At 41.6% G+C, this 13203-nt stretch overlaps 1 protein-coding gene across 2 annotated transcripts in view; it reads left to right on the plus strand.

The window, feature by feature from the left end:
* The first annotated feature begins 888 nt into the window (after window positions 1-888).
* Window positions 889-13203, plus strand: part of Sppl3 (signal peptide peptidase like 3) — a 139207-nt gene continuing 126892 nt past the window's right edge. The window contains exon 1 of one of the 2 annotated variants that reach the window (XM_020179058.2): window positions 889-1259. In XM_020179058.2, the coding sequence (XP_020034647.1) occupies window positions 1237-1259 (23 nt within the window). In that variant the 5' untranslated portion in view covers window positions 889-1236. The remainder of the gene's footprint in view (window positions 1260-13203) is intronic. The other variant, XM_074060594.1, reaches the window with a different exon arrangement.

Below are 13203 nucleotides of genomic sequence, written 5' to 3' on the forward strand. Positions count from 1 at the left end.
ATCCTTCAAGTGTCAGCTCCAATGTCACCTCCTCAGGGAGGCCCTCCTGGACCAGCCTAAGTAGTCCACACCTCTACTCACTCTCTATCCTGTGTTATCATCTTCATAAAACTTAGTAGCCTCTGAAATGATCTACATTTATTGGTCTATTGACGTGGATTATCTGTGGCTCTTCTAGAATGTAAGCGCCTGGAGGCCAAGACTGTTGAATGAATTGGCGCATAGTTGGCACCCAATAAATTGGTTACACGAAAACAAGCATGGGATATTTGATTTGGCACCCAGATTGGGCGCAATACAGTTTGGCTGCAAGGAATATTTGCTAAGTGTATGACAGAATTAAAGAACGTCGGAATGAAGGAATGCAGCCCTCTGTCTGCTGACTGACAGACTGACAGTTGAGGACCCACAGCAGTTGATTGAGGGTTGACAGCTGAGTGGCAGCCGACAGGAGCACCGGGACTCCTGATTGGCTGATGCAGCAGCCCCTCGGAAGGGGGCGGGACAGGAGGGCCGAAGCGACCGCCGTGCTTGGGCAGGTGGGGCTGCACGCGACGGCGGGAGGCGACCCAACAGCCAGAGGCTGCGCCTGCAGCATTCGCCTCGAATCCAGGAGCCCGACGTCTCCGCGCATGGGCCGGGCGCGAGGGGCGGGGCGCGCGTCACGTGAGCGTGTTTTGGGCACGTGACCCGCGCGGAGCCAAGGCTCGCCCCCGCCCCGCCCTCCTCCCTCAGCGGGTGTGATCGGAGCGGCCTCGCCTCACCGCCTAGCGCCCCCCTCAGCCGCCGCTGCCGCCGCCGCCTCCGCCCGCCGGCCATGTCCCCCGGCCGCCGCCGCCGCCGCCCGAGCGCGGCGCTCCCGTGGCCCGGCGCGCAGTGAGCGCGGGCCCGTCTTGCAGTTCGCCCGCCCCGGGGCCCCCTTGTTCTCCGCGCCGCCGCCGCCGCCGCCATGTTGGGTTTAGAGCCGCAGCGGAGCCGCCGCCGCCGCCGCGGGTGAGGGAGGCCGAAAGCGGAGCCCGCCCCGCCCCGGGGCCCAGGGAGCGGGGCCGCCTCGGAGCCCGGCTTTTCCCCGCCAGCCGCCTTCCCGGCCGGCCCGGCTGTCCTCTAGCCGTACCAGCCGGCCAGCGAGCGAGTGAGCGAGCGCCGGGCCCCGGCCGCGCCTTCCGCTCCCGCTCCCGCTCCGAGCGAGCCGGGCCCCGGCCACAGCCTGCGGCGGAGCCCCGGACAGTCAGCGCCATGGCGGAGCAGACCTACTCCTGGTGAGTGCGGGGCTCGGGAGGCCGGGCCGCGGCGGGGTGGGGATTGGGACGCCGGCCGCTCGGGGGAAGAGGAGGAGGAACAGGTGCGTGTTGGGGGGCCGCCGGATGGGGGTGCACGCCCCCCTGACCCCCACCCGAGGGGCGGCTAGTGCTCGCGGAAGGCGCTGAGCGGCCGAGGGGACCGGCGTCCGAGAAGGGAAGGGGGATGGAGGAGGAGGCGGCTGCAGCGGCGGATGTCATCTGGCCATGGGCGGAGCAGGTGATGGAGAAGGGGAGCTTGACCCCGGGGGAGGGGGTGGGAATGCCTTCGCATGGGAAGTTGAATCGGATCGGCACCCCGGAACTGACTTGTGGGGGTGGCTCCTGGGCAGGAAGAAGCGAAAGGGTGGAGAGGGGCGGGCGGAGGCAAAGGTGGGCCACTGGGCTGAGAGGAAGCTCTGGTGAGAACAGGTGACAAGAGGCAGAACTTCCAAGTTGTGAAAGAAGAGCGGCCGCCTCCACCGTGGGCTGCTGCCTAGCTCCGGGATGGGGAGGGGAGCCCGCGGGGTCAGGGTTGGATAACCACATTTTGGAAAAGGAAGTCGTTGGTGGCAGCAGGGCAAGAGCAGAGGCTTTGTAAGGGTTGGAATTCTGTTCCTGAGAACTAGAAGTGTTCGGGAGCCTGGGGCCCATTACGGAGGTGGAGGATCAGCAAGTCCCCCATTCTGTGGGACCTTTGAAGTTGAGTAGCTCCTTAAGGAGTGGGAAGCACACTTAGAAATTTATGCCCCGCAAAGGGACTGCCAGGTTGTGGGGAAAGAGGAATGAGAGGCCTCCCTTTCCATGCAGAGGTGGAGTATTTGCGGGAGAGGTAGAGGGAGGACGGTAGTGCCCATGAGGAGTGGAGAGGAGCTAATGGCTTGAAGGTGAGGAAGCAAGAATTGGATGGTTATAGGTGTGGGGATAGGAGGTCTGGTTGCGATCTGGAGATGTTGTTTGAAGATGGTTTATTTTTTGAAGAACATGTGGTTCGGGACAGAACTGTCACTTCCTTTAGAAAAGAGCTCAAAGGAGTGGAAGAGCATGGCATTTGGTTTGGAGGTCCAGTTGGCTCACTAACTGGGCACTAAAAGTGGACTAGTGTTCTCTTTATGACTGGACAAGATAGTTGTTCATTCCTTTTTCCTTAGCTATAAAGTAGGGGAATTATCTTTATCACAGACTGCAAGGATTAAATGAACACTGTACAAAGCACTTGACAAATTGTGAAGTGCTGTATTTTACTGTGAAATACCAAAATAAAAATTTAATTATAATTATCATAGGGAAACATCAAGGAGATAAGGTAATATCCGAAAATAAAGAATGGTATGAGAATTCATTGTGTCTTCACGTATGGAAAGAGGGCTGGTGATTAAACATGAGCATTCAGAAGGTGACTTCAGTGATGTGTAAACAATTTCAAAGATAAGAGTTTGAAAGGAAGTAACTTCAAGAATTAGCCGGGCACTGGTGACTCACCTGTAGTCATAGATTTGAAGCCAGCTGGGGTAAAGAGTTCCAGAGACCCTGTCTCAAAAACCCATCACAAAATATGGGCTGGTGGAGAATTAAAATCTTTTGAACAGTCGTGCTGCACATATGTTTTAAAAGGACAAACTAATTGAATTCCAGTGATACAGAATACAGGATTACAGGTCAATCTTTCTTGTGGACAGATTAAGAAATAAAGGTAAAGGCAGGTCTGTCATGCCTGGTGATAACTCATCTAGAGCTTCTCCTACTCCATGAGGACTCACAGCTGAGTTCTGATAGCTGCCTTGCTGTACAGAGGCCATGGGTGATTGAAAAGTAGAAACAGTGGTCAAGAAATGGGGAGAGTGGCCAGGCATGGTTGTCTGTAATCCCAGCTACAAAGGAGGCATAGGTAGAACGATCAGATGGTATCTGAAAATAACAACTAAAGCAAAAAAGGACTGGGGAGCATGGCTCAAGTGGCAGAGCACCTGCTTTGCAAGCGAGAGGCCCTGAGTTCAAACTCCACTATCATCAAAAAAGAAAGAAAGAAAGAAAAAGGAATGGAGAAATCGAGAGTGTTTTTACTAGGTAGATTGATCATGTGATGGTAGTGGTAAGGGGGGATTACTTTGTGAATCTTGATAGTTTATAAGATTTATTCTACTAAAATAGTTCCTCAATCGAAACTCTTTCTACTTGGTTTACAGGCAAGGAAGCTCCCTAAAATCAGAATGCCAAGCCCTTCATCTCTAGCATGTTTTGAGATGGAGAGACCTTTTATATTTTGAGAGAGGGGTGTGTACAGGAGAGGGAGAGGAGTGGGAAACCAAGCTCCTAGCTGTTTTCCTAGTTTACTGTGAGTCAACCAGGGAGCAATATAAAAAACTATGTACAAAAGGCGTTTAAATACATTCATTTAATTCTCACAAGTCCCTGAGGTAGGGATATTTCCCTATTTTATAGAGAAGGAAAGTTAGGCTCGGGAAACCAAATGAAGTGTCTTGAATATTTCACTTGTAATTCTTTATTTGATGTGAATTCTCTCACTATTTTACCCATTCTCATTGAAATATAAAGATGGAAAAGGTAATCCAAAAGTATATGTAAACTGATTTTTGGATTATATGTCATTTTGCAGTATCTTTGTCACTCTTCCATTGGCTTGTGCAGACAAGTCAAGAATTGACTGATTTTTTTTTATTTATTTAAAAAAACACTATCTTTTTGGGTTTTTTTGGGGTGGTCCTAGGATTTGAACTCAGGGCCTCTTATTTGTTAGGCAGGTGCTTGAGCCTCACCCCCAGCCCATGTTTTATTTATTTGTATGTAGTCTTTAGGAAAAATCAACTGTGGAGACTACTGTGGTATTGTAGTTTTGTTTAGCTAAGGGTGGAGTCAGTGAGGAATGTCGAAGTGTATGAAAATAGGCTCCTTTTGGATTTCATATAATAAGATATGTAAATTATAGAACAAGATTGCTAGGAGTTGATAATTACTGAAGTTCAGTGGTGAGTATGGCTGAGGTTCATTATTTTGTTCTGTTGCTTTACACATGTTTAAGTTTTTCATCACAGTTTCATTTATATGGGGTGGAGACAGGAGGATCTTGAATTAAGGTCAACCCAGGGGAAAATTAGACTCTATCTCAAAAAAAATTAAAGGGTTGGTGGGGGGCATAGCTCAAGGCCTTAGGTTCAATCCCTAGAAATGCAAAATAATAACAGTAATAATAAAAGTTAGAAAAAGGCTTCTACCTTTAAGTCCATGCTGTTCTGACTTCTTGTGCTTTCTCTCTTCCTTGCATATTTTACCAAAATTCTGTTACCCAAGGGTCTAGTTCTCACTCTACCCATCTGTGAAGCATTTTCTGGCCACCCCATCTGAAAGTGGACTTTTTTTTTTTTTAATACTTACATTTCTGTCTGCATCACTCCTTTGTGTAAACTCCTGGAGAGTGAGGACCAATTAACATCTTTGAACTCCCATAGTGCTTAGCACGTTGTCTTGCACATAACCCCTGAGTGATTGAATATGACAGTAACTTCTCAGGATGGTTCATCTTTTGTTGAAAGAATATTAAGTATAAGGGAAAGCTACTGACAAATGAGTGTTTACAATCCATAAACTATACAAAGGAGAGCTTTGGGTAACTTGGTTTCCTGATGATCCAGTGCCCTAAGAATGAGGAATGCAATCTCTCGTTAAAGTGTCAAGTAAAAGCTATTGAAAGAAGAAATTAAAATAGTTGATAGTAACACCAGAATCTTCATCATGATTACATCCTTTTTCCTCACGTATACTAAGTAAAAGAATGCATGAGAAAACACAAATTGAAGGTGCAAACTAGACTTTTATTGATAAAAACACTTTCCTTCTTGTATTATGAGTAGTTTTAATGTAAATTCTTCAAGAAACTGGCTTGTCTCGATGAAGTTAGTTCAGTACTTGTATATGATTGTACTTCAACTTTGCTAAAAATTATGTTTGGGTTACTGTTTGTGTAGGGGGAAAGGACAGCAATCTGTTTAAATCCTTCAAATGAGTTTTGTTACCAACTGTCATAATAATTTATTGTGTATTTTCTGGGTGCTAAGATTTTACAAGCATTGCAAAGTAAGGAAACTGGGACTTACAGACTGTAACTTGCCCAAGGACACAAATGATAAAATGGCTCAAAATCAAGACTGTTTGACAGATTGTGACATTGAATCTGTTCTTATGTTTCATCACTCTAAGCCAGCTTTTATGTTTGAGTTTGCATCATGGGTTTCCTTCATTCTCTACACAGTGGTCATTCTCCTAAGTCAGAAGACCATGATAGCTGATAGTGACTTTTGGCCAGTTAGAGTAAAATGCAAAATCTTTAGTGTAGTTTTTTTAAGGTCTGGTTTTGTGTCATCTCTGAAAGATGGCAAACAATAAAGCAAGTTATATAAGGGAAAGAACTTTTTTGTATTGGTACTTTCTCCAGTGCCTAATAAAAGTTTACTGAACAGGTAAGTAAGAATGATTTTGCTTGTTCTACCTATCTTAAGATTTGAGTTCAGGGCTGCATTATATTGAGTCATATATTGTGATAATGGACATTGTTACGTCACATATTTGTAAATATTGCTAAACCTGAGAATGAAAAACCATATACATCTCCAGAACTGTTAGAGGTCACTTCTAATTTAGGATTATTGTTGTGTATCATTGTATCTGACTTGATCATTTATGACTGTAGCTGCTGGAAGTTTTTTAGAGAGAATCTTGTTGAAAACATATGTCCAAGATTATAGACTTTAAAAGATTTGCTCATTGTTTTAAAAACATGTTTTGCCTATAGTTAAAGTGCTATGATAATGTTGTTTGGGTGATGTGTGATTTAAACTAAAATTAGCCAAAGCTAACACCATGAATTTGTATTTAAATTGCTTTCCTCAGTGTTTATTATGAAGTCTGTAGTGAAAAGAAGCTGAAGAGTTTGTAACCATATCAGCCTGTAATTATAAAGTAGTACTATAAATTTAAATTCCTAATGGTTATGTATTTCTCAAAATTTCTATATAATCACTTACTTTAGAGATGACAAATGCTATTGAATTGTGAGATGTTATATAGTTCTATATACTTGTGTTTTATTTTAACCTCAGTAACATTAATGAATTATTTAGTCTTCATCATTCTTGCCTATTTCATTAAACCCTCTCATGAAAAATCAAGGAGTGTTCTGAGTGGCTGACCAAGTACTGTTTTAATTGGTCATTACTGACACCTGAAACTTTCTGTGATCGCTTTCTCTGACAATAAAGCATTGAGTATAATTTGATTTTTAGAAATCTATAATCTATTTTTTGATGTTTCTGGAGTTGAATGTTTCTGGCTTTATAACTCAGGCTCTTGCACTTGCTATGCAGGTGCTCTACCACTGACCCAAGGCCTCAGCCTTTCTATTGCATATTTCTAATCCTCAAAGAATTAGAAAATGGTCCTCTTCTTGAATTGTAGCCTCTTAGGTGTCTGAAGGGGCTGCAGGTGACCAAATTCAATTTTATATGGAAAAATCTACGGTTAGTCCTGTGACCATTGGCATGAATTGTAACCTCTCATATTTTTTTTTAATCAGTCTCACTAGGTCCACAGCTTAACTGCTGTGATAAAACTAGATTAAGCCCCTAAGAAATAGTTGTATTTATAGCTATTTTAAAGGTATTAGGCCAGTCTTTGAATTAGCTTAATGGAGACCTTATAGGAAATCCCATTTCTTAGCTTTGAGGGTATAACCCAATCCGATAGGAAAATTACACATTATTTCTCTTTCAGAGTTCCAGCATTGATAGTGAAGAACTAGTAAAGTTTTTCTTTTCTTTTTTTTTTTTAAATGTGCACTAAAATAGTAGTCTACCCTGTTTGTTATTACATGTTTGTGAATTAAGTTGAATGATGTATGTGATGACTCAAAAAGTATTTAGTTCTCATTAAATTTCTATTTGAAATTCTGAGATGTGAGGACCTAATTCTGTTCTGGTTTCTTTGGATCAGGAAATCTCTGGTTTTAAGGGTGATTTTCACCTTATTAACTGACTTAGCCTTGTCTTAGTCCCAAAGTTGTATTTTATACAGTGGCTGTAGGGTTCCTCCACAGTGTACTGGAAGAATTCAGTAAGATAATATATGTAGAAATGCTTTCTAAATAAAGGCAAACTACTTGCTTTCTACATTATTTGTTAGATTCCAAAAGGTTTCTCATTACAGAAAAGATTTTTGTTGACAGTTTAACCAGAATTTCTTTTGGTGGGACTGGAGTTTAAACTTAGGGCTTTGCAAGTGCAAAGCAGGCCCTCTACCACTTGACCCACACCACCAGTCCCAGCATTGAAACTTTTGAGATGCCCATTCTGTTGAGAATGCTAGAGAAATTGGCAAATTGTCATATCACTGATTTATAGTCATCTTTGAGTAGTCATAAAGTCATCACCTTTTAGTGACAAGTTTCATAATCCTCCATCACTACTTTCCACAAAAACAAGGAAAATAATGAACAAAGTTACTATCTCTCATATGATAGTTTTATTTAAATCTTTTGAAGATAGTTTCCTTCATAACCCACTCGCTGAAGAAAGAACAGTGGGGTGGGTAAATCTTTCGCTGGATTTCTTTGTAATACACAGGAAAACTTTCCATCCTTCTACCATGTCTGAGAAAGGACTTTTAGCAGTTTCTTATCTGTTTCCTTACCCCACACCAAGTCCGACAGGCACACCCACTTCCCTTATGTGGGCCTGGGCTTCACTCTTGACCTAAATAGGACATGCCTAGTAAAGTTTTGTTCATTGTTTCCTCAGCATGGTTCTGTAGACATCTTGACCTAAGTTTAGTGCCTGACTTTGTTTTGTTGTGTTCTTGTGTTAATTTTTTGCCCAGCAGTGTCTAGCATGAGCTTCATACTTGAAAAGAAAAATTTTGTGTGTGTGTTGTGTGGTACTGAGGTTTGAATTCACGGCCTACACTTTGAGCTACTGCACTAGCCCTTTTTTGTGATTTTTTTTTTTCAAGATAGGCAAACTCTTTGCCCATGAACTTTGATCCTCCTGATCCTCTGCCTCCTGAGTAGCCAGAATTAGAGGCGTGAGCCACCGGTGCCCTGAAAAACTTGACTAATTCTTCAGGCCTTTTCTGTTTGACAGCTTGCACTTTTAAACTTTTGTTTGAAACAAAATATTCTGCTGATGCCTTCAGCTCTTCTCTGAGGTTATAAATGTATAGACATTTGTACTCACTTCTTATAAATGCTTACAAGAATACTTCTGTTAGAAGTGAAATTTAGTTGTAAAGAACAAATTCTCTTATCTTTTTCATTGATTAGGGCAGACATTTTTAGAAATGCCACCTGGGACTACAAGCCAACCCAGTCAGAATTAGTTGAAGATTAGAGATAAGGTCAATTAACTTCGAGGGTAAAGAAGTGGAAGCTTGGGAAACTCACAATTGAGAAATGTGAGGAAGAAGAGGAGTTAAAAGAAAACTGTATTGGGGTAGGATAATTAGGAAAGTGCAATGGTACAAGAAAGTGAAAGGAATAAAAGTTTTAGGGACCAGAGTGTTAAAAAGCTGCAGGTTTCAGAGGGAATGAAGAAAACCAGGCTATTGAATTTGTAAAGGAAGTCATTATTGTAAGTACACTAACAAAGATCAGAGTAGTGAGGGTGAAAGCCAATTTAGAGATGGGTAATGAAGAAATAAAGGCAGCTTTTGGGTACTGACCAAGATAAGAAGATAAGATATGAAAGAATTAAGGAAACAGGTTGGTTAGGGCTAGGGGCATGGTTTAAGCAGTAGAGCAGCTGCCTAGCAAGCATAAAATCTTGATTTCAAAGCCTAGTACTCCCTCCCCTTTCCCCGCCCCCCCAAAAAAAAGATGGTTGTATAAGCAACAGGGTCATAAAGGTTGTTTTTGTTCTGTTTTGTTTTTTGGAAAAATTGTGTATTTGAAGACAGGGAAAAGAAAAAAATTGATCTTGGAAAGAGAAAAGATTGTACCTTAGGTTTAGAAGTTTTTACCATTTTATTATGGCTATTAGGAGTTGTGAGGAGAACTTAATAGGGGAGGCTTGTTGTGTATATTTAATCTTTATCTCTTTTGGTCTTTATATTGTCTCTAGTTATGATTGTATTACATTTAGATATTCTGGGTTTTTTTTTTTTTTTTACTTTCCTGAGTATAAAATTCAACCTCTTATTAAGTCTGACTTTCAAAACATTCTGGCTTTGCAGTCCTATTTCCCTAAAATACTTGTTACTTTAATCAACCTTGGTTACTTCTGGCTCCCCACTTACTTAAGGTGACTTTTCTTCGAGGATAGTTCTTTTCCTATCTTTCAAGGTCCAGCTAAAATGCTATTCTATTATAGGATCTTCGGATTGACCCAGGAGAAATATTGTGCTGATACCTACAGCCCTTTTCTGTCCCTGTCATATGGGCACTTAGGATTTTCTGACCTTGTATTAAAATGTACTTAATGTGGCTATCTTCTCACCTTGACAGTTAAACTCTGCAAGGGTAAGAACAAAGCTATTAATATTAATAAGAGGACCTATGTGTAATAAGTGCTCAGTTTTTTAAAAGAATGAGTATTTTATAGGTGAAGTTTGCTAGATGCTGGATTTTAGAACAGAATGTCTCCCTAAAAATACTGTTAGAGCACATAGAAAAGAGGGGTAAATACTTAACCTAACATTTCACTGCTCTTTGAAACAAGTACAAAAGTAAAATTGTTACTGTTAAGTCTGTTCGAGTGATGGGGCAGATTTGCCTTACTTCCTAATATCCTGACAGCACCTGGAGAAAGTGGGTCAGCCCAGGAACTAGAGGACATTTGTATAAGCATTTGTTTACAAAGGACCACAGGTTCTATAGTCATCTGCATTTATCTTATCTTTTTGAATTGGACTATAGACTGTTACCAATTTATCTCCCAAAGAGGCACTTGTTAAATATGTGCCATATTTTTTTCTTTTTTCTTTCTTTTTTTTTTTTTTTTTTTTGCAATGCTGGGGTTTGAACTCAAGACCTTTACCTTGAGCCACTCCACCAGCCCTTTATTGTGATGGATTTTTTTCCAGGTAAGTTCTCGTGAATTGGGCTGGCTTTGAACTGCAATCCTCCTGATCTCTGACTCCTGAGTAGCTAGGATTACAAGCGTGAACCACTGGTGCCCAGCTTTCTTTTTCTTTTTCTTTTTTTTTTTTTTTTAGTTAAAAAAATATTTTTTAGTGAAAAAAATTTCAGTAACATGCTCAAATGCAACTGTTTTGCAGGAAACTTTCTTTGAGATAAGAGAAACTATTAGCTATATGGAAACTAACATTTCTCTTTTTGTTGGGTAGTACTTCAGAAATTCATATTCTGTGTATTTAAACTTTTGTTTAAAGGTTATTTTTTTAAAGCGTAAAGCAAGAGTTTATTGAGATAGAAAAGTATAAAGTGGTAGAGTAGAGCCCCCAGAGTTGGGGTGGGGGAGGTCCCAAGAGAGGATGCCCATAATTTTTTTTTAAAGGAAACATCATCTTTTTCCTGCCCTTAAAAGTTCTCTCTTAATTCATTTCTTGTCTCTTGTCTAATAATTATTGTTCAGAAAGGTTAATTAAAAAAATCTTCACCTGATGTTTCCATATTTTAAATTTAATAAATATAAATAGCAGTGCCTCAGTCTTAGGTCAGAGAAAAGTAAGAGTGTCATCTGTAATAGGGTAAACCAGAAATTTGGGGGATTAGGAGTTTATTTTTTGTGGAGTGTTGGGGTTTGAGCCAAGGGCCTCCTGGCACTTGCTAGTCAGAAACACTACCACTTGTGCCAAGCCTCCAGCCCTTTTTTGGTTTAGTTATTTTTTTTAGTTAGGGTCTCACATTTTTTGCCTGGGCCTCGGACTTCAGTCCTCCTACCTGTGCTTCTGAGTAGCTAGAATTGCAGTGTATGTCGTCATGCCCAGCTTGTCCTTTTTGTGTATGTGTGTGGTATTGGGACTTGAACTTAGGGCCTACACCTTGAGCCACTTCACCAGCCCCTTTTTGTGAAGGTTTTTTTTCGAGATAGGGTCTTGTGAACTATTTGCCCAGGCTGGATTTGAAACCACAGTCCCGATCTCTGCCTCCTGAGTAGCTAAGATTACAGGTGTGAGCCACCAGCACCTGGCTTGTTTTTTAAAATAAATTGTTATTAGCATAAATTTAATTGTACAAGGGGTTTCATTGTGATATTTACATAAATGCATATAATGTACTTTGAGCAAATTCACCATCTGTATTACTCTTTCTTAACCCCCCCCTCACTGCCTCCTTCCTTTTTAACAAGTTGATAATGAGTCAGTATTAACTGATAGGGCAGTCTCTGTCAGTCTCAATAGCTACATAGAGCATCTGGTTTGGGTTTCACAGAAGATGACCTTGGATACCTTGATTGTTAACAGATAAACCAGTTGGTATGTCCTGTTGAGTCCCCGCTCTCTCTACACACACAGGAAATTTATATGCACACATTTTTATGCACACATATAAAATTTACTTTTAAGAATTTGCATCCTCTTCATTCCCTCCAGATCCTTGTTCATTCAGTTTTTGGAATTTTTTGAGGGGAGAATTGAACCCAGGACCCCATGCATGCTAGGGAAGTGTTCTACCACTGAGCTTTATATATTCTCAGTCTCCCCAAGTCTTTGTTCCAGAATGACTCTTCTTTTTGCTGTTGGTACTTTCTCCTTTGAATTTTTTCCTTGTTCATATCCTTGTAAAGTTTTGAGGGCATGTATTGTGGTTTTTTTGTTTTTGTTTTGATTTTTTTTTTTTTTTTTTTTTTTGGGACAGGATGGTCTGGAACTCACTATGTAGCCCAGGCTGGCCTTGAACTCTGAATCCTCCTACCTTAGCCTTTGAGTGTTGGGATTCCAGGCAGGCGCCAACATGCCTGGTTTGTTTTATGTTTTGTTCTGTGTTTATCCTCAGTGTTTTTAAACATAAAAATGAGTGTTATTCCTTGTTTGTTTGTTGTTTAGTAAGGGGAAAAGAATATGACTTGTTAAGCTATCAACCCTCAGTTTAAGAGTTTAAAGGAGCGTTGGTTGTGTGGCTTAAGTGGTAGAGCACCTGCCTAGCAAGCACGAGGCCCTGAGTTCAACTCCCAGTACTGCCAAAAAGACAAAGAGCTTAAAGGAGCCAGGCATGTTGACAGGTGCCTATAATCCCAAGTTCTTCAGAGGTGGTTCAAGGCTAGGAGGCTTGCCTGGACAAAGTTGGCAATCCCCTCTCTCAAAATAATACAAACAAAAGGTGTAGGAGAAAGATAAGCATCAAATTCCAAGTGAGGTATATAGATCACTGGACTTCCTCAATATTCATCATTTAATTTATGGAGCCTGTTCAAAATACAGTGAAAGAATTAGTTACTCTAATCAGTTAGCTGTTGCCACAAAAACACTGTACAACAAATTACTCTAAAACTTAGTAGCTTAAAATAATCAACCTTGGATCTGTAGATTGATTGGTACAAATCAGCTTCTTGCTTAAGAGCTACAAGTTGGTTGGGGTGGCTCGTGTTTCATGTGTGTCCATTTTGGAGCCCAGGCTGAATGGGCAGCAGCTACTCCGGAAGTTCTTCTCATGGCATTGTGTGGGGGCGGGCACAAGAGGGCAAGTGGAAACCTGCAAGACTTAGAAGTTCAGGCTCAGAACTGTCTCACTGCTATTTCTGCTTTACTCTTTCAGCCAAGGCAAGTCATATGGCTGAAACCAAAGATGAACAACACAAATCTTACCTCTTCAGTGAGAAGACTAAAATCACATGCTCAGGGCTATATTCTGGGGAGGAGTAAGGAAACAGAGGTTCCCTCTTCCTTTCATAGGATTACTTAGCCCTTTTTTTCTTCTACTCTAAAGCAAAGCATTTCATCTAGGCATATTCCATAGAGGACG

This window comes from Castor canadensis, chromosome 18 (assembly GCF_047511655.1).
Source record: "Castor canadensis chromosome 18, mCasCan1.hap1v2, whole genome shotgun sequence".
In the NCBI taxonomy this organism is placed as follows: Eukaryota; Metazoa; Chordata; class Mammalia; order Rodentia; family Castoridae; genus Castor; species Castor canadensis.